Genomic DNA, 27,998 nt, shown 5'->3' on the forward strand with positions numbered 1-27,998 from the left:
TTGCCAGCTCCAGTGTGCTGTTGTAACCCCCTTGGGAATTTTTCATTTGTTTTTTTGCGGCAGTAGTTCTGTTGTTGCATTAATTATTTTCCTGATATCCTGTAGTTCTTGATGCCTTCATCTTCTTAAGCATCTTGAAGATCATTTTTTTAAAGTCTTTGTTTTGTATGTCCACAGTCTGGATTCTTTTAGATATTTTCTGGATTTTTATCCTCTTTTTTTAAATGGGCCATCATTTCTTGTTTCTCTGCCTTGTAATATTTTCTTGTACAATGTGCATTCTAATATCTTAAAATACTAACTCTGGCCTTTATCCCCTGTTTCTTGAGTTTGTAACCTGCTGGCGATATGACAGAAATTTTCGTGAGTGTCAGCCCTTCTTCTAGGAACGGCTGCCCTAGGCAAATGCGAAGTGCAGCCTTCTCACTGTCTTTTCTGGGAATGTGCCTTGTCCTGAGCTATTGCTTCCTTGTGGCCTTAGGAGTTCCCTTATTTATTGGAGTTTGAATGCCCCCTCTTCTTCCCAGGACACAATATCTTTGCTCTCTCTGGGTTGTTCCAGTGCTAGATTTAAAGCAGGTAAGCCTTTGTCCCAGGCCATCAGACTCAATTGTCTCTTAACACTGCCTTAGTTGTTTCAAGCTACTTTTTTCTCCTTTTTTGTGTGTTAGCATAAAATTTTAATATGCTTTTTTCTCTATCTTTCTTTTTTTAAGAGAAGTTTTATATTACATAAATGTTATGTCAGATATATAGGGGACTCCCATATACCCCACCCCCACTCCCTCCCACACTTTCCTCCGTTAACAACATCTTTCATTAGTGTGGTACATTTGTGAAAATTGGTGAACACAGATTGAAGCATTGCACTGTGGTATATAGTTTACATTATAGTTTACACTTTGCACCACACAATTTTATAGGTTTTGATAAAATGTATAATGGCCTTTATCCATCATTGCAATGTCATGCCAGACATTTCCACTGTTCCAAAAATGCCCCATGTCATACCTATTCTTTCTTCTCCCTCCCCTCAGTACCTCTAGTGGCCACTGCCTTTATATCAAAGATACAAGTTCTTCAATTGCTAGAATAATAAGTCTACTTTAGTCCATAGTTGCATTTCCCCTTGTTTGTTTTCAGAAGAACAAACTCTGGTGGGGGTGGGGGTGGACGGGGCATGCCAGAGAAGAGTTTCAGAAGTCAGTTTTTTCCTGCCAAGAACATGGCCAGAGAGTCAGAAGGGGAGCACTGACTGCTTCCAATCTCCTGGAGTGGGGATGAGGGAAAGAGCAGGAAGGGCACTGGGAGGCTTCTTCTATGGCTCCCCATCTGTACTTTCTTGACCTGCCCAGCATAGTGATATACATCCCTGCAACTGTCCTTGTAAGTTTATAGTTACAAGCCCTAAAGAGTCCAACTCAAGGTTGGTTGCTCACCCAAAGTCATTAGCCACATCTTGAAGCAGGATGGTGGGTAACATCTGCAAGGGTTCAACCTTCCTCTTTCTTTTTAAGGCTCTGTGGTCCCAGCTCCTTCTGATCTCAGCTGTAAGATATAGGTCTTGTTTCTTTCCAGGCCTTCTCAGTTGCTCAAGGCTCTGGTCTCAGCTGCAAACTCTCAGGTGAATTGCTCGGCTCTCTCCAGGCCCTGGGATCAAAGTACTCTCCTCTGCCATGTCTATGGGGCTCTCTTTCTTCCGTATATCTTCACCTGTATATCTACTTCTGTGTTCTACATTGAACATCCATTTATATAGCCCATGCAGGGGGCAGGGACTCAAAACCGAGCCAAAGCCCTAATCTTAACATAATTTAATCAAAGCCATCTTCAGCTGAATCTAAAACAATCAAAGGGGATCATGCCCAAAGGAACAGACCAGTTTACAAACAAAATGAATACCTCTTTGTAAAATCCATAAATAATAACAAACTGCCACACTGGCACACAGAGAGAGCAATTTACTGGTATCTGTCATAATTTACCAGCCTTTTCCTCTTGCTCTTCTCTGTATGCCATTCGGTGTTCTACTGGACTACAGAGTTCCACTATAGTTGATTCAGACAGTTCCTTTTTCTTCAGCAGTTGTTCAGGTGATGGGATTGATTCCTGGAGTGTCCTCCTTTGCCATCTCTCCACAATCCTGCTTTCTGTTGTTTTTTTTAACTTATTTCCAATTTATATTTGGGAAGCTCAATGTAATGCCTTTTAAATGTTGTCCTTTGCAGATGACTTTTACCTTTTTCAGTTGTTGATTTTATAGGAAGGACATCCATGTTTGCAACCAAATAAGAGTCAGATCAGGAGACAGGCTAATGAACTATTTTGTTACAACTTTATTACTTACTGCATAATACTATTAAGGTTGACAATGGAGAATGTGGCTTCCGTCTGTACAAGGAAGTGTTAAATTCATCCCTGAAATAAACAGTTACTTATCTATTCACTGATAGAGCTAGATTGTTCCAAGCCACACCAAGAGCAAATAAGAATAAATATTCTTATAAGATGGATATACCGGGAAGGGGACTTGCCCCAATGGATAGGGCGTCCGCCTACCACATAGGTCCATGGTTCAAACCCTGGACCTCCTTGACCCATGTGGAGCTGGCCCACGCACAGTGCTAGTGCTCACAATGAGTGCCGTGCCACGCAGAGGATGTCCCCCGTGTAGGGGAGCCCCACGCGTAAGGAGTGTGCCCCATAAGGAGAGCTGCCCATTGTGAAAGAAAGCACAGCCTGCCCAAGAATGGCGCCACACACACAGAGAGCTGACACAACAAGATGATGCAACAAAAAGAAACACAGGTTCCTGGTGACTCTGATAAGGATAGAAGCAGTCACAGAAGAACACACAGCTCATGGACCCAGAGAGCAGACAACTGGGTGGGTAAGAAGGGGAAATAAATAAATAAAAATAAATCTTTAAAAAAAAGAAAAGATGGATATACCCCAGCAGGAAAGGAGAGAGAGTCAGGAACGGAGTGGCATTCTCAATATACATTGGTGATCCTTCTGAGAAACAAATGTATATGTTTCCATAATTGTTAATATTAATTGAGGAATTTTAACTGATTTACAATATGAAATAATACAATTATATCTTCCTTGTTAATTTTTAATCTGTTAAAATTATTAGGACTAGTGCAGATTCTTTAAGGAATAATGATTGTCAGTACTTTTTAGCTTAATTTTAGATATTACATGTATTTAGGAAATATAAGGCACTATTTTAGAAAACTTTGTAAAAATTCCAACCTGTCTTAATCCTGTATTAGCTAGAGTTAATAAAGTTTTATTAAGTAAAAATCATTCAGCAGTAAATGTATATTGATCTTCTGCTTTGTGGAGATAATTAGATAATATGGTTAATTTGTTCTCCTTGGATATGCCAAAAATATTTAAAGGGATGCCAGGAAGTATCCTGAAATTTAGATCACTATTAAAAATGACCTTCTAAAAACATGTCAATCCATGCTACTTTCCTCTAAATGTGAACATTGCACAGTTACAATGATAGGGTTAATGAGAAGTTTGAGACAATATACTACTGAATGATTAGGAGCGCAGCTTGGAGTTAGAACTCATTTTAAATTGTCCCTACCACCTTCTGGCTTAAGTCACTTAATGTCTCTAATCCTCAATTTCCTCAATTACCAATTAAAATGATGGTATTAATACTACCTACAGTTTTGAATTTTATTTGAATTTATTTAAAAGACATACCACATGTCAAGTGTTTGAATAGTGCCAGGAACATTGTGAGTGCTCAGTATATGGTAAATATTACTTTAATTGAATTTTACTAGAACACAATTTTGTTTCTCAGTAATTTTTCCCCCTGAGATGTGAATGTTACATATTTATTATAGGATCAGTTCTTTTGAGCTGAACATTTTGTCAGTTTTCTTGCCTAACCTTCTCCCTTGACAGATGAGAAACTGAGAACCCGAAAAATTTCACCGGTAGTTCCTGAGGGAATGAAATCCAAGCCTCCTGACACCCAACCCCATGCACTGTCCCCCATGGCACATATTTTAGTACATGATTGAAACATTTCATATTTTTAAGAAATAACTATGTTGAAGTGGTGATTACATACCTGCAATTTTTAGATTTAACTGTTGCTGTTAATAACAAAAAATTCTACCCTTTTTGCTTATTTGTATATTCAGTATTCTTTAAAAAGTCAAATTAGTAAATTGCTCTCTTTATCTCTCCAACCTTTTCTTGCCTCATTTCTGCACTTATTCTAAATGTTCCAGCCTCACCAACCTTTTTTGATTTTCCTACCACCCCAATCTTACTCCAGTTTTGAGGTCTTTGCAAATTGCTCTTCTCTCTGTCTGAAAAATTTCCCCTGGCTCTTTGTATTGTGACCTTTTTCTCATCATTTAGTTTCATCCTTCAGTAGCATTGTCATTTTTTTTCCCGAGCACCTTCCCAGGCATTTTTTTTCACTTACCCTATTTTATATTTCCTTCATAACACACATCATTATCTGAAATTATCTTAATTTTTAAATTAACTTGTTTAATGTTCGTATAAAAGTGAACTCTGAGAGCACAGGAATTGTATATTCTTTTTTTTGAAAATGATTTATTTTTTATTTATTTCTCTTCCCTTCCCCCCCCCCCCCAGTTGTCTGTTCTCTTTGTCCATTCTCTGTGGGTTCCTCTGTGACTGCTTCTATCCTTATCAGCGGCACCTGGAATCTGTTTCTTTTTGTTGCGTCATCTTGTTGTGTCAGCTCTCCATGTGTGCAGCACCATTCCTGGGCAGGCTGCACTTTCTTTTGCGCTGGGCGGCTCTCCTTACGGGGTGCACTCCTTGCGTGTGGGGCTCCCCTACATGGGGACACCCCAGCGTGGTAAGGCATTCCTTGCGCGCATCAGCACTGCACGTGGGCCAGCTCCACACGGGTCAAGGAGGCCCAGGGTTTGAATCACGGACCTCCCATGTGGTAGGCAGACACCCTAACTACTGGGCCAAGTCTGCTTCCCCATATATTCTTATTAACCTTTTTATTTGCATCTCCTAGAACATTGCTGGATATAAAATAGGAGGCCAATAAATATTTCTAAGTGAATAAGTGAAAGAATGAATTGATCCAGTAGTGTTGGTTCACTAGACTTAAAATTGGTTATGTCAAACTGGTATCACTTGTTCAGTTCAGATTAGTAATTAGAACATAATCCTTTTTCTATAATACTGATTTTCAATTGGTTGAGTCATGTAAAAGTTATCCTTTGAAAAATTTCCTCATGAAAATAAATCAGTGAATATCAGGGTTTTTCTGAAAAGGTATTATATTTTCTATAGTGTATTATTTACCCAGCGTGTAGACTGCTTGAATAACTATATAGTATATAGTTATAGTTATTCATCTAAGAAATGAATAATTTATTTTCTGAATTGTTTTATTAACTGTTAGGAATGTAATAGCTCTTTATAACTCTTAGAAATAAAATATGAATTAATATATTCTGAGTAATAGGAATATTTATCTACTTAAACCTAAATTAGTTTTACAAATGGTCTAATAATTGCCTAAGCAAATACATAGTTGTGTTTTCTAAACACCACCATTAAACAGTTACATATTCATGTCTGGGCAGAGATAGAATGACTTTCTATTCAAATGTGTCATTGCTAGGCATCTCAACTTTTATCAATTATCAGAATCTCAGCAGAAAAAAAATTAATGAAGAATTCTTCAAAAACACTGTTTTTGTTTTTTGAGGTAATATGAAAGTACATCTGTATTTAGTTAATTAAACAGCCAGGTACCTGGACAAAAAGTATGCTCTTGTAGAATTGATTTGTTTACCTTCAGCTTAATTTGAGGGAGCTTTTAAGAAATTTTGTCAGTTGTGAGGATATGAGGAACATCATCTGTTATGGGGATATTAACACTATATGTTATGTCCATTGTATTATTAATAGTATCCTTGAAAGAAATTCTTTATAATATGATATGAAGAATTAAGCTACTTGCTTCAATATGTTTTTTTCTTGAAGCAGATTATTAACCATGTAACTGATTTAGATGTTCTCTTTTGTATATTTGAATCAGTGATGGCCAAGGCATGGCACTTACAGAGATCTTTTTGGTCTGGCATTTTTATTTAGCCTTTTTCTCAGTACATATCCCATAGCCTTAGTTTTTTGTTTGTTTCTTTGTTTTTTCATTCATTTATTTGTTTGGTTCTCATTTTTCAAGTTATGTTTTTATGTTGTAGTTTATTTAATGCCACCTAAATTCTCTCTGATATTTGGTTGTATTGTGAACATCCCTGTAAAAGGTATGGTGCTTAAAAAGTATTTCAGGATACCTACAGGTATATAGTCATTATAATACCATTTCTTTTCCTATTACAGTCCAAGTTTCATTTTTTTATTCTCTTTACTTCATTATTGAACACATATTTTCTTACCCTTTAAGAATTATTTATGGGAAACAGATGTGGCTCAAGTGCTAAGGCCTCCACCTACCATATGGGAGGACCCAGGTTTGATCCCTGGGACCTCCTGGTGAAAACGAAGAAGAAAAAGTGTGCCTGCATGGTGAGCCAGTGCCCACGTGGTAAGCCGAGTGCCCAAGCAACTGCCCAGATGGTGAGTCAAGTGCACACGTGAGTGCCCGCATGATGAACCAGTGCCTGCATAAGTTAGTCATGTAGCAAGATGATGCAACAAAAGAGAGACGAAGGGGAGATTCACAGTGAAGCATAGCAGAGACCAGGAACTGAGGTGGCACAATTGACAGGGAACCTCTCTCCACATCAGAAGTCCCCAGGATTGAATCCCTCTGAATCCTAGAGGTGAAAGATGAGAAGACAAAAAAGAGAAATGGATACAGAAGATCATGAATGGACACAGACAGCAAAAACAGCAAGGCACGGGGAAAAATCTTAAAAAAAAGAATTATTTATTCTGGTAGTGGGTATGGATCAAGCAGTTGAACACCTGCCTCCCGGGAGGCATTCCGGGTTCGGTTCCTGGTGCCTCCTAAAGAAGACAAACAAGCAGAGAGCGAATGTTGGTCAAGCAATTGAGCATCCACTTCCCATATGGGAGGTCCTGGATTCAGCTCCTGCTACTTCCTAAAGAAAAAACAAAAGAGACAATGACCAAAAAAAAAAGCCAAGCAGACAGTGAGGACAAACAACAAGAAAAAACAGTGAGCAAACAGATGAGGGAGCCATATCAGGGGAGAAAAAATTATTTATTCTAAATTCATTGATTTTAGGTTCTTTTTTTAAGGAAGTACAGGGGGTTGAACTCAGGACCTCGTACGTGTGAAGCAAGTGCTCAACCACTGAGCTGCATCTGTTCCCCAAGGAGAGAGTTGTTTTTTTCATTTATTTTTAGGAGGTTCTTGGGATTGAACCTGGGACCTTATACTTGGGATTAGGCACTCTACCACTTGAGCTACATCTGCTCCCCAGGGTCTAATTTTTAAAAGTTTATTCTTGACCCCCTATTTTAGTTTTCCTGGATGCTGAATCAAATACCATGCTATGGGTTGACTTTAACAACTGGAATGTATTAGCTCACAGTTTTGAGGCTAGGAGAAATCCAAAATCAAAGTGTCCTCATGGAAATTCTTTCTCCCTGAAGACTGTAGCATTCAGGGGCTGGCTGCCAGCCATCTTTGGTCCTTGTCTTTTCTGCCACATGGCCATGCACATTGCAGCTTCTCTTAGCCTCTCCCTTCTCCTCCACATTTCCTAGATGTTCAGCTTCTGACTGCTCCCTCTGGCTTTCTCTCTCTCTTTGACCTTCCTTATACATTTTTTGTGATTTATATATTTTCAACAAAATACAATAAAAAAAACGATGGGAGTGGGGGGGTGGGGAGTGGGTATATGGGAACCTCTTATGTTTTTTAATGTAACGTTTTATGTGATCTGTTAACTTTAAAAAAAAGATAATTAAAAAATTAAATAAAAAAAAAAAGATTCATCCTGCTCCACAAGTTAATTGAAGTAACATCATCAAAAAGTCCTATTTACAAAGAGTTCACACCTACAGGAATAGATTAAGTTTTTTAAAATTTATTTCTCTCCATTTCCCCCAGCCCCCCATTGTCTGCTATCTGTGTCCATTTGCTGTGTGTTCTGTATCCTCTTGCATTGTCAGCTCTCCATGTGTGCAGCGCCATTCCTGGGCAGGCTGTGCTTTTTTCATGTGGGGCAGCTCTTGCGTGTGGGGCTCCCCTACGCGGGGGACACCCCTACATGGCACAGCACTACTTGCACACATCAGCAGTGTGCATGGACCAGCTCACCACATGGGTCAGGGGGTCCTGGGTAAGAACATGTCTTTCTGGAATACATAGTTCTAAACCACCACATTCTCCCATTCATTTTTTTAAAAAGTATTTTTCCTGACAAAAAATGAATTTAGGGAATTTTACATTCATCCTAGGACTTAGCAGAAGATAAAACTCTTCTTTTCATCATCAAATACATCTATGTACCATTACAGAACACTTCATGTTTTGTATGAATTCTTAATTTAGATTTTGTCAGAGAAACATTATATTTTCTAAAGTTTATGAGTAAAATTGATTCAAATTTTATAAAGTGTTTGACTTTTAGATTTGTTTAATTTATTCAACAAATTATTTAATATGTATGAAGAAATGTGGTTAGACATTTCATAATGGAATTTATTGAAAAGTGTATTTTAAATATATCAAGATGCAAAGTAACTGTAAATATACTTATTTTTATTTTAAGTCATACCATTTTTTGAAATTCACAGGGAAAAATCAACAATTCTTCACTAAAATTGTTTCTTATCCGCAGGTTTTTGGAAATGCCCCACCAAATACAATGACAGAAAAGTTTTCTGATCTTCTACAGTTCACAACACAAGTCTCACGACTGATGGTAACAGAAATTCGAAGGAGAGCATCAAATAAATCCACAGGTATTTTCAGAAGTCAGCAAATCTTATTTATTTGAAAGAACAGTTCTGTAAATTGCTATATATAGGAAATAGAAAATAGATACATTTTAAGCATGTGAGTTTGTTATCCCGTTCCTGTTTTACAACCACATTCTTCTTTTGCAGTCATTATTTTCATGGCTTCTCTTCCTGGACTGCCACCACCCCTCCTCATAACACTGTTTCCTAATTCCTTAGCTTGACATTAAAGTAAGTTCATGATACAGCCATATGTGTGTGTGTGTGTGTGTGTGTGTGTGTGTGTGTATGTACACACACGTCTTTCTCCTTAACCTTTTTTATTTCTTTTCTGTGTTACAACCAAGCTTAGCTACTTGAAGTCCCCAAACATACCTGTACTCCTGTTTCTATCCTTTACTTATGATGCTTCACCCTGGAAGGAGAATCTTCCCTCATCTCAGTATGTGTAGATTCTCAACTTGGATTAAATCACTTCCTTGACAGAATGATTCTCAGTTCCTTCTATCATAAAATAATCTTTCTCTTCTGAACTACTTATTGTAACTCTTTGTACCTGTCTTTTGTCTGTCAACTTTATGAGTGGTATTTATGCATATCCTTTTATCTTCCATATGTTGCATAGGGATCTTTATATAACCTAAAGTTTTTACCAATATATGCTTTACATATAGTAGGCATTTATTTTATAAATGCAGCATGAATAACTATTCTCAGTCATAATTAGGAAACTTTAAAGCAAGATTAAAATAAGGTTTCTTGCTTTTAACTGCCATTAGTCGTCTTCTTGATTAATTAGCAGTTTATTTGAGGAATTTCATCTTTTTTGTTTGTTTGTTTTGTTGGGGTTTCAGTTTTGTAAATAGTTGTCTGACTGATAGCTTTCTTATTGAAGCATTGGACTGAAAAGTTGATGAATTTAAGTCCTGGTTCTAATGACACCTTGGAAAATCACTTATCTTTTTTTAGCCCCCTCAAATATTATTTTCTAATAGTGTCTGTTATGTAATCTTATTTTTTTATTTTATTTTTGTTTTTATTAAAAGTTATACAGGCACATAGTTTTGAGGATTAAATAGTTGAAAGGATTTTTAAAAACAGCAGCTCCCTACCAGTGTCGCGATTACCATTTCTCACTCCTGAGAAGGAGTCACTTTCAAATCTTTTGAAATTTATCTCTCTTTCTTTAAATAGCATGCTTACACTGTGAATGTTTAATTATTTGGATATTAGATATTGTCTTTGACTTCCCACAATATAAAATGAGATTGACTCAGAATTTGCCCCACAGATACATACTTCCTCTACTCTCAGTTATAGTTCTGTCAGGATTAGCCATGCATCGATATGCTGCTCCGGGTATGCCCTCTTAGTCTTTGGGTAGACTAAGGTAACTTCTTCATTTTGGTAAAACATCTTACCTTCTTCAGCAGTTTCTTCAGTAAAGATTCAGGGGTATTAATCATTTTCTTTTTGTTTTGTTTTGTTTTCTTCAGCTATTCCATGAGTGAAACTTGCTTTAACTATTGTTAGGTAGGTTCCTTCCTTTTCACTAATGAAGGTGATACCTTTAAGTTGACAACCTGTCAGGCACCAGGTCTCAGACAGAGCAAATTCCATTATGTCATACAGCATGGCTTTATAGCAGAAAGTGGAAATGTATAAAATCAGAGATCAACAAGACAAAAGTAGGCCCACCACCTTGCTCACTATCTGATGGAGTAGTGTGCCTGAGAGTTCTGTTGACTGTGCAGCTGGGGTTTGCATTTAAGTGGAGAGCCCACCCTCCCCTCGTTGCTCAGCATTCTTAAAGGGCAGGTGTGAGAGCAATCTTAGTGAGGAGAGGCCCAAACTCCTCTTGATTTAAAAGGAATTTAAATTTTGGATATGAGTACTGCTGGATCTTTATAGGAGTTGATTGAGAATGCTAGCTTTTCAGCCCCAGAAGACTTTGGGGCCTTGTAGCAGTTTGATATTATTGATGAATTCCAAAAAGAAATACTGGATTATGTTTGTAAACTGATCTTTTCCTCTGGGCATATTAGATTATGTTGGATCCAGAGGTTTGCTTTATGAAGTAATTATGTAAAACTCTTGTGCCAGTAGGGTAGGCATGGCAGAGGACAGAGTTGTGGGTTTTTTAGCATTGGAGTTTTGATGTTGGAGTTTGATGCTGAAGCTTTAAGCTGGAGCCCCAGAAAGTAAGCACACAGAGGAAAGAGCAGCCAGCCCAGGAAGAGAGGAACCCTGAACCCAGAGAGAGTCCTGAGGAAGGGAGGAACCCAGGAAGCCTGAACCCTCATAGGTGCTGGCAGCCATTTTGCTCCAACACGTGAAAATAGACTTTGGTAAGGGAAGTAACTTAAGCTTTATGGCCTGGTATCTGTAAGCTCCTGCCCCAAATAAATACTCTGTAAAAACTGACCAATTTCTGGTAATTTGCATCAGTACCCGTTTGGCTGACTAATACAGGCCTGTTGGCAGTTTTAGCCCCTCCTACCAGAGAATGGAAGCTGTCAGCCTCCCAAAATGTTAAGCATGGGTGCAGGCCCTTTGCTGGGAGATGGACAGTAGGGAGTGTCTTAGCTAGGACCTTTTCAGGATGGCCCAGGATGAGCATTCAGGGTTGTTTTGGATATCTTGCACCTTGCTTTATATCACTGGGTGTAAGGTTCTAGGTTGAAAATCATTTTATCTCAGATTTTTTTTTCTTCATTAGAGAAATTGTGGGTTTACAGAACAATCATGCATAAAATACAGAATTCCCATATACCATCCTACCACCAGAATCTTGTGTTGGTGTGGAACATTTGTTACAACTGATGACAGGACACTTTTATCATTGTACTATTAATTAAAGTCCATGGTTTAACTTAGGATTTACTGTTTGTGTCATGTAGATCCATGAATTATTTTTATTCTTTTACTTTATATAAAACCTAACCTTTCCCCTTTGGATCATGTTCAGAAATATAATTCAAAAAAAAATAAAAATAAAAATAAAAATAAATAAAAAAAAAAGAAATATAATTCAGTGCTGTTAATTGTGTTCACAGTGTTGTCCTACCATCACCAACATCCATTACCAAAACATTTCCATCATTCTAAATAGGAACCCTATACATATTTTTTAAACAAATGAATTTTATTGATACATGTTAATAAAGCATACAGTTCATCCAAAGTGTACAATCAGTGGTATTTGGTATAATCACATAGTTGTACATTCATCACTTCCATCATTATTGGAGCATTCTTTCGTTATTTCAATCATAATAATAATAATAATAACAAAAAACAGAAGGGAGCAGAGGTGGCTCAAGTGACTGAGTGCCTCTCTCCCACATGGGAGGTTCCAGGTTTGGTTCTCAGTGCTTCCTAAAGAGAAGATGAGCAGATACAGAGAGCACACAGTGAATGGACATGGAGAGCAGACAGCAGATGTAAACAACAAGGGGTTGGGGGATATATAAAATAAAAATAAATCTTAAAAAATAAATAACCAGACAAACAAGAAAATTCTTCATCTCTCAATCTCTCTGTGTTTTCCCTACTGTATATAGCTGTTATTTCTGGCTATTCTTGCACAATTGTTTATTTATTTATTAAGCAGTTTTATTAAGGTTTATTCACATGACATATGATCTATCCAAAGTGTGTAATTAATGGCTTTCTGTATAATCACAATGTTGTACATTCATCAACACAAAAATTTTAGAACTTCATGACTCCAAAAAGAAAAACTCCATACCCCTTAGCATCTCCTCCCCAACCCTACATAACCACTAATCTAATTTTTCCTTTATAAATTGATATATATTTACATTTTATATAAATGGAATCATACAATGTTACACAATATTTTTAGTTCATATTAGTGCAGTCAGTATTTGTTCTTTTGTGTCTCGCTTGTTTCACTCAACATAATGTCCTCCGGGTTCATCCATGTTGTCATATGCTTTATGATTTCATTTCTTCTTACAGCTGCTTAATAGTCCATCATTTGAATATACCACAGTTTGTTTATCCATTCATTGGCTGATGGACACCTAGGTTGTTTCCAGCTATTGGCTATCGTGAATAATGCTGCTATGAACATTGGTGTGCAGATACCTGTTTATATCACAGCCCTCAGTTCTTGGTTCTTCTGGTATTGCCAGGTCACATGGTAAATCTATATACAACTTCTTTTGGAACTGCCAAAGAGTCCTCCACAGTGGTGGCTGTACCATTCTGCATTTGCATCAACAGTGAATAAACATTCCTATCTCTCCACATCCTCTTCAACACTTGTAGTTTTCTGTCTTTTTAATAGTGGCTATTCTGATAGGTATAAAATATGATATCTCATTGTAGCTTTGATTTCCGTTTCCCTAATCATTAGTGATGCGGACCATTTTTTCATGTGTTTTTTTTTGCCATATTTATAGTTCTTCTTTGGATAAATGTCTATTCAAATCTTTGGCCCATTTTTTTATGGGATTGTTTGTATTTTATTTCTGAGTTGTACATTGTATATCATTGATATTAAACCCTTATTGGACATGTGGTTTCTCAATATTTTCTCCCATTGAGTGGCCTGTGTTTTTACCCTTTCGACAAAGTCCATTGAGGTGCAAAAGTGTTTAATTTTGAGGAGGTTCCATTTATCTGTTTTTCTTTTGTAGCACATGCTTTGGGTATAAGTTCCAAGAAAACCTACCTACCACAAGATCTTTAAGATGTTTCCCTACATTTTCTTCTAGTAGTTTTATGGTCCTGGCATTTATATTTAGGTCTTTGATCCATTTTTAGTTGATTCTTGTATAGGGTGTGAGATGGGGGTCCTCTTTCTTTCTTTCGGTTATAGATATCCAGTTGACCCAGCACTGTTTATTGAAGAGACTGTTTTGTCCCATTAACATGAACTTGGTAGGTTTGTCAAAAACCAATTGGCCATAGAGGTGTAGTTTTATTTTTAGACTCTCAATTCTATTCAACTGATTGATATTTCTATCTTTTTATCAGTATATGCTGTTTTCACCACTGTCGCTTTGTAATATGTTTCAGAGCCAGGCAGTGAAATTCCTCCCATGTTGCTCTTTTTCCTTTTTTTTTTTTTTTTAAATATTTTTGGCATTTTTGGAGCTCTTTCTTTTCCAAAGGAATTTGGAAATTGCCTTTTCTATTTCTGTAAAGTTGGCTGTTGGAATTTTGATTGGTATTGCATTGAATCTATAAATCACCTTTGGGTAGGATTGACACCTTCATTATATTTACTCTTCCAATCCATGAACACAGAATGTCTTTCCATTTGTTTAGGTCTCCCTGATTTCTTCTAGCATTGTTTTATAGATTTCTACATATAGGTTTTGTACTTCTTTGGTTAAGTTGATTCCTAAGTATTTGATCTTTGTTGTTATTATAAATGGAGGTTTTTCCCTGGTTTCCTCCTCATATTTTTCATTAATAGTGTACAAAAGCATTACTGATTTTTTCATGTTGATCTATTGTCCTGCCACTTTGCTGAACTCATTTATTTGCTCAAGTAGCTTTGTCGTAGACATTTCAGAATTTTAAAAATATAGTCCTTTTGTACAATATTAGTATAGCTACCCCTGCTCTTTTTTGGTTATTATTTGCATGGAGTGTCTTTTTCCAACCTTTCATTTTCAACTGGTTTGCATCCCTGGGCCTAAGATGAGTCTCTTGCAAGCAGCATATGGATGGTTTGCGTTTTTTTATCCATTCTGTCAGCCATATCTTTTGATTGGGGAGTTTTATTCACTCACATTCAGTGATACTACTGATTAATGCATTATTTACTTCCACCATTTTATTCTTTGATTTTCACATGTTATGTATTTTTGTCTGTCTTTTTACTCTTTTGGTTATCCTTTCTGCTATTCTTATCTACTCTCCTCCAAGCCTCTCTCTTCTTTCTTTTCCTTTCAGGTTCTAAGGTTACCTTTAATATTTCCTGCAAAGGTGGATTCATTTTTATGAACTCTCTTAGTTTCTGTTTGTTTGTGAATATTTTATACTCACCTTCATATTTAAAGGACAGTTTTGCTGGATCAAGAATTCTTGGCTGACAGTTTTTCTCTTTCTGGTTCCTAATTGTATCATACCACTGTCTTCTTACCTCGTGGTTTCTTATGAGAAAGCCACACTAAGTTTGAGTGGGCATCCTTTGTATGTTATGGCTTGCTTCTCCCTTGCCACTCTCAGAATTTTCACTTTATCTTTGACATTTGACATTGTGAGTAGTATATATCTTGGAGTAGGTCTATTCGGATTTATTCTGATTGGGGTATGCTGCACTTCTTGGATATGTAAGTTCATTTCTTTCATGCGAGTTGGAAAATTTTCAGCTCTTATTCCCTCAAATACTCTTTCTGCCCCTTTTCACTTCTCTTCTTCTGAAATGTGCATGACATATATTGTGTTTCGTGTTATCTTTCAATACCCTGAACCCCTGCTCTAGTTTTTCCATTATTTTCTCTCTCTGTTCTTTACTCTCTTCAATTTAAGCTGTTCCATCTTCAGTATCACTTATTATTATTTTGCATCTGCTGTTGTATGCCTCTAATGTGTTTTTGAGCTTATCTATCGTGTCTTCATCCCCATAAATTCTTTTACTTTTCTATTCAAGTTTTCAAATTCTTCCTTGTGCTTGCTCCGTGTCTTCTTGATGTCATTTAACTCTTTAGCCTTATTGTCTTTCAACACATTAATATGGTTTTAGAAATTTGTGTGCATCTTGTTAATTTGTTTTCTCAAATCCTGCATTTCTTCTGGGGCTTTGATACACTATATTCCTTTTCTTGGGCCATGCCTTCCATTTTCTTAGTATGGTTCGTAAATTTTTGCTGATGTCTAGGCATCTGATTAGGATGGTGAATTTACTCAGATGCTCAGTTTCTTGTAAGGATTTAATGGCTCAAGGCTGTGTGTTACTGCTCTTCTTTAATTCCTGTTTCAGCCTGGGTCATTAGGATTGTCCTTGTTAGTTGCTCAAAACTTGGCTCTGGACCCAGTAATGACTTTCTAGGGCCTTGGGGAGAGTGCTATAAAGGCCGGAAAAAGCCTCACTTATTTACTTTTTTTTTTTTTAAGATTTATTATTTATTTATTTAATCCCCCCCCCCCCCCCCCCCCCCAGTTGTCTGTTCTCTGTGTCTATTTGCTGCGTCTTGTTTCTTTGTCCGCTTCTGTTGTCGTCATTGGCATGGGAAGTGTTGGGCGGTGCCATTCCTGGGCAGGCTGCACTTTCTTTCACGCTGGGCAGCTCTCCTTACAGGACGCACTCCTTGCGTGTGGGGCTCCCCTACACGGGGCAGCCCTGCGTGGCACGGCACTCCTTGCGCACATCAGCTCTGCGCATGGGCCAGCTCCACATGGGTCAAGGAGGCCCGGAGTTTGAACTGCAGACCTCCCATGTGGTAGACGGACGCCCTAACCACTGGACCAAGTCCGTTTCCCCCTTATTTACTTTTAATTTCTTTACATGCATTTCCTTTTTCTGCCAGTATACAGTGCTCTTTGGCAGTCCTCACAGTTTAAGACATTTTTTTCCAGGCTGTTTCTGCCTGTCCTTTAACTATTTTGCTGTGAGAGAAGAGAGACCTGTGTCTTTCTAGCCTACCATCTTCCTGGAAGTCCACCCTGTACATTTTAAGCCTTAACTTCCCATTCACTATCCCCACCCTGTCTCCTTGGTAACCTATATGCTAGGTTTTGACTCTGTGGGATTGCTTATTCTAATCTTTTTAAAACAGTGAACCCATATAATATTTGTCTTCTGTCTCTGGTTTGTTTCACTCAACATGATGTCTTCAGGCTCATCGATATTGTCACATGTATCAGAATGTCATTCCTTTTCACAACTGAATGTAAAATATACATTTAATTATATATACATTTAACTTATATATACATTTAATTATTCATTCATCAGTTGATGGACACTTTGGTTATGTCCGTCTTTTGTCAATTGTGAATAATGCTGCTGTGAACATTGATTTTCAAATATCTTTTCAGGTCCCTGCTTTCAGTTCTTTCAGGTATATACCAAGTAGTGGGATTGCCAGGTCATATGGTAGTTCAATATTTTGTTTTCTGAGGAACTACCAAGCTGTCTTCCAAAGTTTCTGCAACATTTTACAATGCCACCAAAAATGAATGAGTGTTCCTGTTTCTCCAAGTCCTCTCCAACGCTTGTTATTTTCTGATTTTTAAAATAACACCTGTTCTAATGGGTGTCAATTGGTATCTCATTGTGTTTTGGGGGTTTATAGTTCCTTTATGGCTAATGATGTTCAACATCTTTACATGAGCTTTTTGGCCATTTGTATATCTTCTTTGAAGTGGTGTCTTTTCAAGTCTTTTCCCCATTTTTAAAATGTGCTGTTTATCTTTGTGTTACGTTTAAGGTTTTCTTTATATATGCTGTATATTAGACCCTTATTGGATATGTGGTATCCATATATTTTCTCCCATTTGTCTAGGTTGTCATTTTACTTTCATGATAAAGTCTTTTGAGGAATAAAAGTTTTTAATTTTGATGTGGCCCCATTTTTCTATTGTTTTCTTTTGTTGCTTGTGCTTTGGGTATAATATCTCAGAATTTTAAAAGCAGTTTTACTGAGATATATTTATATATCATAGTTTCAATCCAAAGTGTATAAACAGTGGCTTTTAGTATAATCATAGTGTTGTGCATTCAGTCTTAATTCTTTCTATTTGATCTTTTTTCTTTTTTCTTTTTTTTTTTTTTTGCCCTTCTAGAAGATTTTAGGATCCTCTTTTTGTCCTTATTGTTTTAAATAGGAATTTTACTTACGGGTCTACTTTATATACTATACAGAAGTCCTTGAGGCCCCGTCAGTCTAGTAAGTTATATTCTTCAAATTCTGTAGTTTCACAAATTGTTTAATAATAACTTCCTCTTAGACTATTCTTATTTTCTTACCTTTCCTCTTTGTTTTTGAGCTCTGCTTGCTAAGAGAGTTCCTCAGTTTTAATTCTTTCTTTGGAGCTTTTTTCATTTGTGATATTACATTTTTAATAATTTCTAAGAGTACTTTCTTTTTTATTGATTTCTAGTTTTTCATGGCTACATTTTCTTGTCTCTGATATTTTTGTTTTGTTTTGTTTATTTTGATTTGTTTCTCTCTATTTCACATTTTTTATCCATAAATATTTTGTTTCTTTCAGGTTGCCTTTTTTATTCATTTTTTTGTTTGTTTTGTTTGTTTGCGTTTTTTAATGAGGTCCCAGAGATTGAACCCAGGACTTCGTAGGTGGAAAGCAGGTGCTCAACACCTGAGTTACATCTGCTGCCCTTTTCATTTGTTTTTGTCTCTTTTTTCTGTTAAGAGTTTCTTCATGTCTCATCCTTGGCCATCTTCACTTAAATAAGAGTGGACCTCTACCAAGCTGATGGGGTAGCTTTTTAACTGTGGGTAGAGCTTGCAACTGTGGGTTTCAGTGTAGAGTTATTTTGGGCCATTTTTTTGGCAACCTTTCACCAGATCCAGCCAGATTCCCCAGAGAAGAATTATCCAGTGTCTCCATAGAGGGTGCTTGTTGGGGAAAGGTCAGGAGATCTTAAGCATTCCATGTATAAGCTTTGGCTTTATAGCTGTGTGCCCAACAGTAGCTTGTGCCTGCCAGTCCCAACACCCTCTCTTTTACTCTTTCCAATGAGTAAACTTCCAATCTACTGTCTGTGTAGTAGTGGGGACCTGGGGGTTTAACTGCTCTCCAACAAACTTTCTTCTGTGTATACAGGTAGTCCCTCTGCTTCCAAAGGTACCTGGTATCACCAAGTCCTGAGCCTTCCGGAAGTTCTATGGTGCAGTTTGATTGCTTTTCTGCTTTCCCTACACTACCTTTAAGTTAAGATTCTAGGGTTTGATGAATCAGTTGCTACTAACCTCTCTGCTTTTTTTGGCATCCAGAATTCTTAACCTTTACTATTCTCTTTGTCTTTAAGAGTTTTTGCCTTGTAAAATATCCTTTTACATCAATTTTAGTGGGTTTTCAGAAGGGAGCAGAAGATAAATGCATTTGTCTTTTTTTCTTCTTCTGTCTTTTAACTGTAACCCCTTATGCAGTGTTTGGAACAATAGCCCTTAACACATTTTTAGAATGAGGAATAAATCCTTTATTCAGGAACAGTACATTATATGAATTGATCTGTGGATCTTAAAATGAGATGGTTTCATTTACATTTGCAGTACTTGAATCAAATTCAATGAAAGGTGGTAAAATTGCTTGAGATAACTTCTCAGCACCTATCTTCTTCCTTCTTCTTCCAAAGTAGTATTGCTTCCTTATGTTTCCTGATTTCAGTGACTCCTGTGGAACTGAGAAATTGGTATATAAGATTTGGATTTTTATGCCTTTTAGCTATTTTAAACAGTTAGTATAAAGGGCAGTTTGTTTATAGTTTCTGTCACAAATTGACGCCTGTCATTCTTGAGAGGATTAGAGGGAGGAAAAAAAAGCACGAAACCCAAACTTTATTTTATTTATAAACTTGCTTCTCTTACGCTATCTTTTAAAAATACTTAATCTCCATGTATGTAGAAAAACATTTTGCTGCATTAGAAATTTGGTTTTCTAACTCTGCTTAGGCTTTTACATTCACAGAGAAATTTTTTAGATCTTTCAATAGTTGTAAGTATGTTAAATGGTGTAGCTGTTTCACTTGTCAATTACAGTATAGACAAGTGTATATATGTGTGTGTGTATATATGTATATATATTTAGCTTTTTGTTAAGAAATAATTATAGATTCACAGGAAGTTGCAAAATTAATACATGGAGTCCTGTGTGTCCTTTTTATCCACCTTCTTCCAATGGTGGCATCTTCTTATGCTGGTATTTTTATGATGTATATTTTCAAATTATGTGATTCCAGATAATTTTTATTTTTAAACTTTTGAAATTCATTAACTTCAGAATCTTGGGAGGTTCATTTCAATTTGAGTAGATGTTCCATCCTCAAGAGAACTCTTTTATTACCCTATCTCTAGTAGGTCTGTCCTCTGCCCCCCACACCTGTTACTATTCAAGTCACCTTATATATTTCCTCTGTATCTTTATCATTATCTGAAAATATCTTATTTATTTATTCCGTTGTGCTCACCCCTCTGTCACAAGCACCTAGAAAAATGCCTGTCACACATTAGGTGATAGGTAAAGTTACATGAATATATCAAAAAATTTTTTCACATTAAACAAAATACTTATTCATATCCCCTTTGTTTTAGACATCTGCCTTATGATTATCCAGTGGCAATTATTTTAGTACTTCTCAGACTCTGAAAATTTCAAATCCAAAAACTCCTTTGCAGAGATGATATTTTCAAAATCATCACAGGGGGCATGCTTAAGTCACCTCTGTGCTCCAGATGTTATTAAGCTAACAGCAGCCTATGCTTCAGGTATCTGTCCTCCTAAATAAGAGGTCCAATACTGAGTTTTGCAGAACAAGGATTGCATGTGTAAACAAATAAATATATAAAAGTAAACCATTACCTGTGCAGCTGCTATGCCTAACACAGTAAATTCAAGGGCAGAAATAGGCTGCAGAGAGTTTAATTTTATACCCTTTTTGATACCACATTCACTAGTTTCCAAGAGTGGGTGGGCAACACAAAGGCCTTCAAGTATTTTTTTATCAGAACACTTCTGACATAGACTGTAAAATTTCTAAGTAGGAACCATTCTTATTTGCAGTCCCTTATTTAATTCTATTCATCAGAACTCAGTAAAAACAGAAAAATTTTAGGGAATATCAAAATATAAAATAGATACATGGGCTACTTTATAAAATGCCAGGGCAGTATCACAGTTCTCTCTCCCTTAATTCTTTCTTGGTTATCACCTCCATATGACTTTTGTTAAACTATATAATAGAATGACTCTCAACTAATTTGAGAAGAGATATAATTTTGTGGTTATATTGTGTTCAGGGTTTAGTTTAAGTTTTATTTTTACCTCTTCTAGTTGTTTGTGAAGTTCAACCATCCTTATCTGCTTAATTCTAAAGACTCATGGTTGATTTACATAAATGAAGCAGGAAATTCTCACCTGTATGAAAACCAGTATCTTCAGTTTGTTATTAATGGGTCTCCTACATGCTGGGTGCTCCTAGTAAACCCAGTGGTGAAATCCCCAGTGAGCAGCACAGGAGTGACGAGCTGGTGGCGCTGACCACAGTACTGCTGTGGAATCCTATGTAGGATCTTGTGATGGGATTGGTGTGAAGTAGCGAATCCCCAATTAGACAACCCAGCCTTTCTTTTTAAACAGAAAAACAGTGTGCCCTGATGTCCTCCAGGGATTTCAAAGTCACAACACCTTCAGGTAATTTCATTCCCAAAGTGTTGTTACGTATTACTGAATGAAAATAAGCATGGAAGCTATGAGTTCTAATACTGTTCTTCTTCTGACTAACTTATGGAGATTTGGGGAATGAGTAGGATTTAGTATTGTTATATATAATAATACTATTGATAACTATCATTCTCAAGCATAAGTTCTGAAAATGACATGCTTTAAATGGAGTTTGCAAAAGAAAATTATTGTATTACACTTATTAGTAGCAACTTTTGCATTCTGATTGTTTTGAGTAACAATTTGCATGCTAATTGATTTTACTAATATTTTCTGAGTGTAGACTGGGAAATGACAGTTGTTTTAAGATTATCTACTTTTTATTTTTATTTAATCTAATAACAACCTCAGCTAATTCCATTTCTGTGTTTTTCAGTTGAATTATGGTATTGCAGAAGCTAAAATTTGAATCTAATGATCAAACAATCTCAAGATGGATTAATATATGTTACTTTCATTAATTCTTACACAGCCTTAAATTAAATCATTGTTTGACTTTGTATTTGTTAAATATTAGTGAAATTAAAAGATTGCAATGCAGTATTTTTGTGACAGGAGTATGTCTCTTTGGTGAAAGTAAAATAGTTCTCTTTGGTGAAAGTAAAATAGTTCTTAGGAATATACTTGTTACATTAAGATAATTTTATGATTGATAGTTTGGGACCTCCCCCATGTCTTTTTATCCATACTACTACCCATCTAGATTTCTCTGTCTATAAGGACATGTAAGCTCAAAGTCAGATAAGATAAATTTATGTTGTTGCTGTTGTAATTTATGTCTTCTTCACTTTCTTCTCAAAAAGAGTAATTGTTATTATGTTATTAAAGATATTAAGGGAACCAGCAAGATGGGGGTGGAGTAAGGATCTCCTAGAGTCAGCTCCTGCTACGGAGCAGTTAGTAAACACCCAGGGCTATCTGGAGCTAGCGGAAGCACCGTCTGGGGGCTCCAGGAGACTAGAAAAGATTTGTGCAACAAACTTGGAAGAATAGAAGGAGGAGACTGCACATCTGAAGAGAAGATTCCTAAATAGAGTGCTCCACGCCATGGAGGCCAGTGTCCATCCTCCACTAGAGGCATAAGGCACCGCAGGAGCTGTTCTCCAGCTGGACTTGAAAGGTCCTCTTCCCAAAAACGAGTGAGGAGGAGACATTTGGGCACCAACTTCAGCTACTGATGAGTAAATTCAGCAGGCTAAAGTATAATCCTAAGAACAGCTAAAGTTTGAACCTGTCCAAGTCAGAAAGATGCCGGTAGCCACCATCTTAACTCTGCACCTGGCACGAGGGGAAGGGAGGAGGACTGAAAATCACAGTGCTGGTAGAGACTGGCTTCTTTCCATCCAGGCCAGATTGCACCTCTAGCATAAGCCCCATCCCCACCTCTGAAAGGGAGGAAGCTGGGGGGACCTGTGCCAGCCTCTCTGGGAAACTACCAGACAAGCTACAGAGGCCAGTAATTATCCTACTTTGGCAGCACAGTCCGCCCCAGGAGCTATTCTGTGGCTGGAATTGGAGGCTCCATTTCCCAAAAAACGGGAAGAAGAGACGGTTGGCCACCAATTTCAGCTACTGATTTGTGGGTTTAGCTAGCTGGAGTATAGCCCTAGGAAGAGCTAGGGTATGAACCTGTTCAAGTTGAAGAGAGGCTGGTGGCCAACCATTTTGACTCTGCCCAGCATTAGGGGAAGCTGGGCTTACTGAAAATCACAGTGATGGTAGAAACTGGTTTCTTTCACCCAGATTCGCCTGCAGCCCGAGCCTAGGCTTCAGCCCCACCTCTGGCAGAGAGGAGGATGGTGGGCCCTGCGCCAACCTATCCAGGTAACTGTAGGTACACTTGACTGGCACAGACTGAATAATTGGAGGTCTACCAGGGCAACCGGTCATCTTGGGCCCCGCACTGTACAGATTACTGCCCACACCTGCAGCTTCATCCCCAACCCAGACAGGGAGAAAGGGACATGAAGCTTCATCATTCTCTCTAGGCAACTACAGTCTAGTCCTACACAACTTGGATTATTCACACAGCTGTGACTCTGTCCTTACCCCTGGCAAAGGAGAAAGTTGGTAGAAGCTTCATCAGTCCCTGGGGCAATGAGGGCAGCTTGAGCCTTCACTGCTTATAACACCAATTACAACCTTGGCTCCTGCTGCACAACCAGCAAGGGAGAAAGGGCAGGAAGTCCTAAACTAAAGAGAAAAACTGCACCCAGAGGAAATACTCTAATAATCCAAATGCCAAGACACCGACAAAAAATTACAATCCACACCAGGAAACAGGAAGCTATGGGCCAGTTAAAGGAACAAGATAGTCCTCCAGATGACATAAAGGAGTTGAGACAACCAATCATAGATGTTCAAACAAATCTCTTTAATAAATTCAATGAGATGGCTAAAGAAATTAAGGATCTTAAGAAGACAGTGGATGAGCACAAAGAAGAATTTGAAAGCATACATAGAAAAATAGCAGATCTTATGGTAATGAAAAGCACAATCAATGAAATTAAAAAACATTGGAATCATATAGTAGTAGATTTGATGAGGTAGAAGAAAGTATTGGTGAGCACAATGTGAATGTACAAAAGAAGAAATGAAAAGAATAGAAAAATTGAACAAGTTCGCAGGGAACTAAATGACAGCAATAGACATGGAAACATACGTGTCATGGGTTTCTCAGAAGAAGAGAAGGGAAAAGGGGTAGAAAGAATATTTGAAGAAATAATGGTAGAAAATTTCCCAACCCTATTGAAGGACATAGATATCCATGTCCAAGAAGCACAACGTACTCCCATTCAAAAAAGTCCAAACAGACCAACTCTGAGACACATACTCATCAGAATGTCAAATGCCAGAAACAGAATTCTGAGAACAGCAAGAGAAAAGCAATGCATAACATATAAGGGATACCCAATAAGATTAAGCGCTGATTTCTCACAAGAAACCATGGAGGCAAGAAGACAGTGGTCTGATACATTTAAGATACTGCAAGAGAAAAACTTTAAGCCATGCATCTATCTTATATCCGGCAGCTAGAGCCTGTCAAGAAAGGACAGGTGAGAGAGACCTGGAAGAGAGTCTAGAAATGAAGATTATATCAATAAAAGTAACTAAAAGTGTCCAAAGAGTGGTGAAAATAAAATATGACAGATAAAACTCAAATAGTCAGAAATAAATTTAACCAGCAATGTAAAGGACTTGTATTCAGAAAACTGCAATTCAATGTTAAAAGAAATCAGGAAAGTCTAAAATAACTGGAAGAACATTACGTGCTCATGGATGTGAAGACTAAATATCATTAAGATGTCAGTTCTATTCCAATTGATATAGATTCAAGCAGTCCTGATAAAGTCCACCAACATTTTAAAAAAATATTGAAACATGATTATCAGATTAATTTGGAAGGGTTAAGGGGTCCTGAATAGCCAGCAACATCTTAAAAAAGGAAAAGTGAACTCTCATCTCCAGACTTTTAATTATTTTACTTAGCTATAGTAGTAAAAACATCATGGTATTGGCATTAAGACAGACACATAGACCAATGGAACTAAATTGATGGTTCAGAAACAGACCCTCACATGTATGGTCAAGTGATTTTTGACTAGCCTGTCAATTCCTACACATCTGGGGCAGAACAGTTTATTCAACAAATGGTGCTGAAAGAATTGGATATCCATAGCTGAAAGGAGGAAAGAGAACCTCTATCTCACACCTTATCCAAACATTAACTCTAAATGAATCAAAAACCTAAAAATAAAAGCAGGAACCGTAAAGCTCCTAGAAGAAATTGTAGGAAAATATCTTCAAGACCTGGTGGTAGGTGGTAGATTCTTAAAGGAGATAAGAGAAGGACTGAAATGGACTACTGATGTTTAACGTATGTAGAGTTTTAATTAGCTTTACTGTAAAAGTGTGGAAATGTATAGAGTGGATGGTAACATATAGTGGGTAACAGCTAGTTTATAAATTGGGATGTGGTTGAAAATGGTAGTCTAGGTATGTAAACACCAATTGACAGAATGCTAGAGAGTAATCTAGATACTGAAAAGCACAGTAAACCAAGAGGTGGATGAGAATTGTGGTTGATGGTACAGATGCAAGAGAGTCCTTTGTTAGGTAGAGCAAATGTACATCACTATTTTTGGGTGGTGGTAATGTGGAGAACCATGGGAAAAATACACAGTAATAATGCAATATTCACCCATCAATGCCAAAGATGTACTGTGTTGATAATGGGGCAGTATGGAAAATGTGTGCCAAATGTACACTATGGATGTGGTAACAATGAGTTGATATTATCTTATCTGTACCAAATGTTCCACCACAGTGTGGTGTGTTGATAGAGGGGTGTCGTTTGGGAATTCTGCACATGTGCGTGATTGTTTTATAAGTTTATAACTTCTGTCACAAAGAGTGTATTTAAAAAATAATAATAGGGTGGCTTGGGGGAAAAATACACCAAATGTAAGATAAGGACTATAATTAGTAGTAAGACTTTGAAAAAATTCTTTCATAATTTGTAACAAACATCTCACAGCAGTGCAAGGTGTTGGAGGGTTGATGTATGGGATGCTTGTATGATGTTATGCATGTTTGCTTTGTAAGTTCATAACTTTTACTATACATTTAATTGTTTATGTATGTTCATATATAAATGATATATAAATAATAGGGTGCGTTTGGGGAAAAATACTTTGGTTAGTAGTGATATTTTGACAATGCTCTTTAATCATTAGTTAAAAATGTTTAACAACAACGTGAGGTATTGGTGGTACAGTGAGGTATGAGAGTCCTGTATGATGTTATATATGTTTTATATGTTTTGTAAGTTCACAACTATTTCTATACACTTATTGTTAATGTATGTTAATGTATTAGTGATATACTTCACTAAACTAAAAAAAGTAAAGATATTAAGGGACTACTATAGTAGTGTATAGTAGTAGGTATAGGTTCATTGATTGACAGGTATGTTATTTCACATGCCTGTAGGCAAAGTAAACAATAATAAGTTTATTAGCTTTCAGTTTATTTTCCTTTTCAGTTTATTTTCATGTGTATTATCTTATTTAGTCAGTACAGTAACCCATTGAACATGTCTTAGTGTTTAATAACAAGTAGAACATTGGCTTTTTATCCAATTATTTGCCTTTTATTCTCTTCAAGAATCACTTAACCTTAATTGTCAACCAAAACATAAGAAACCACACATTTGTCATATAAATGCCTACCATTTATCAGCTAAATAGAACAGTTTCAAGCCAAGCATTCATTTTTGGTGTTTTAGTTTCAAAATAAGCATTAGTTAGCATCCTTTGCTCATGCCTAAAAACATACTGAATAGTAGTACAAATCCATATCTGCACAGTTTTTATTTAAAGATGATAGTTTTAAATAATATGGATAGAATCCAAATTCGTTTGAAGTGTGTCTTATCCTTGGGTTTCTAGCTACTGTTATGAGGAGGATTTTGCCTTTTCTTTTTAGTTTAGTTCTTCAAATTCTTGTTGCCCCCACGAAAAGTATAGTTGGTTTTGAGTGGATCATTTACTAATCAATGTTTGTTGTTGTTTTTTTTTTATGAAATGTAATTTCATTATATTTATTTAACTATGAAATGATCAGTCTGAAGATTACACAGTAGTTTCTTAAAAAGATTGAGCTATGAAATTGGAAATGGAAGATTTAAAACAAAAGCTGCCTAACTATGAGAAAGCTTAGAAAATAAAAGCATACCATATGTCATCCGTGACTGCCTTTGGTTGAGAGTCTTAGCTAAATGGGAATTAGTTGTCTTCCTGACATGAAAATCTAGTTCCTGGCAAGTTAGGAGAGTCAGTGTTAGGCCGTTCTTGGCAAATTGTTGGGTCCATTGTAGGCTCACAAGAAGAATGTTCAGGTCACTTTTACCAATCATCCCCCCCCACCCAGTAGAGTGCTCTCTGTCCATTCTCTGTGTGTTCTTCTGTGACCGCTTCTATTCTTATCAGTGGCACCGGGAATCTGTATTTCTTTATGTTGCATCATCTTGTTGTATCAGCTCCCCGTGTGTACAGCACCATTTCTTTCGCACTGGGCGGCTCTCTTACGGGGTGCACTCCCTGAGCGTGGGGCTCCCCTACGCAGGGGACACCCCTGCGTTGCACAGCACTCCTTGCATGCATCAGCACTGCACGTGGGCCAGCTCCACACAGGTCAGGGAGGCCTGGGATTTGAACCGCAGACCTTCCGTGTGGTAGGTGGATGCTCTATCCATTGGGCCGTCCGCTTCCCTCTATTGTGGATTAACTCCATATTCCCTTCACTCACAGCCACTTGCCCCTCCCCATAACTATTGTATTCCACTTTCTATCTCTATAAATTTGCATATTCTAGTTATGTCATATAAATGGATTCATAATATTTGTCCTTTTGTGTCTGATATTTCATTTAATGTGATGTCTTCAAGGTTTGTCCATGTGTAGCATGTATCAGAACTTCATTCCTTTTTACAGCTGAATGATATTTCATTGTATGTATAGATCACATTTTGTTTATCCACTTCTCTGTTGATGGACTTTTGGGTTGCTTCCACCTTTGGCTTTTGTGAATAATGCTGCTATGAACACTGTATACAAATGGTGCTGATAAAAAGTACGTGCTTAGTAATGATCATTTCCTTGCAGATTTTG

General features: G+C 37.1%; 1 protein-coding gene and 1 non-coding gene across 4 annotated transcripts in view; one reads left to right on the forward strand and one right to left on the reverse strand.

The window, feature by feature from the left end:
- Positions 1 to 27,998, forward strand: part of WDFY3 (WD repeat and FYVE domain containing 3) — a 332,829-nt gene that overhangs the window by 135,370 nt on the left and 169,461 nt on the right. For all 3 annotated transcript variants that reach the window (XM_058296171.2, XM_058296161.2, XM_058296178.2), the window contains one exon: positions 8,817 to 8,940. In XM_058296171.2, coding sequence (XP_058152154.1) covers positions 8,817 to 8,940 — 124 coding nt within the window. The remainder of the gene's footprint in view (positions 1 to 8,816; positions 8,941 to 27,998) is intronic.
- LOC111758954 (small nucleolar RNA SNORA13) lies at positions 20,458 to 20,592 on the reverse strand. The gene has a single exon (XR_002793069.1). It is a non-coding gene; the product is annotated as a small nucleolar RNA SNORA13 (small nucleolar RNA).

This window comes from Dasypus novemcinctus, chromosome 1 (genome assembly GCF_030445035.2).
Source record: "Dasypus novemcinctus isolate mDasNov1 chromosome 1, mDasNov1.1.hap2, whole genome shotgun sequence".
NCBI lineage: Eukaryota > Metazoa > Chordata > Mammalia > Cingulata > Dasypodidae > Dasypus > Dasypus novemcinctus.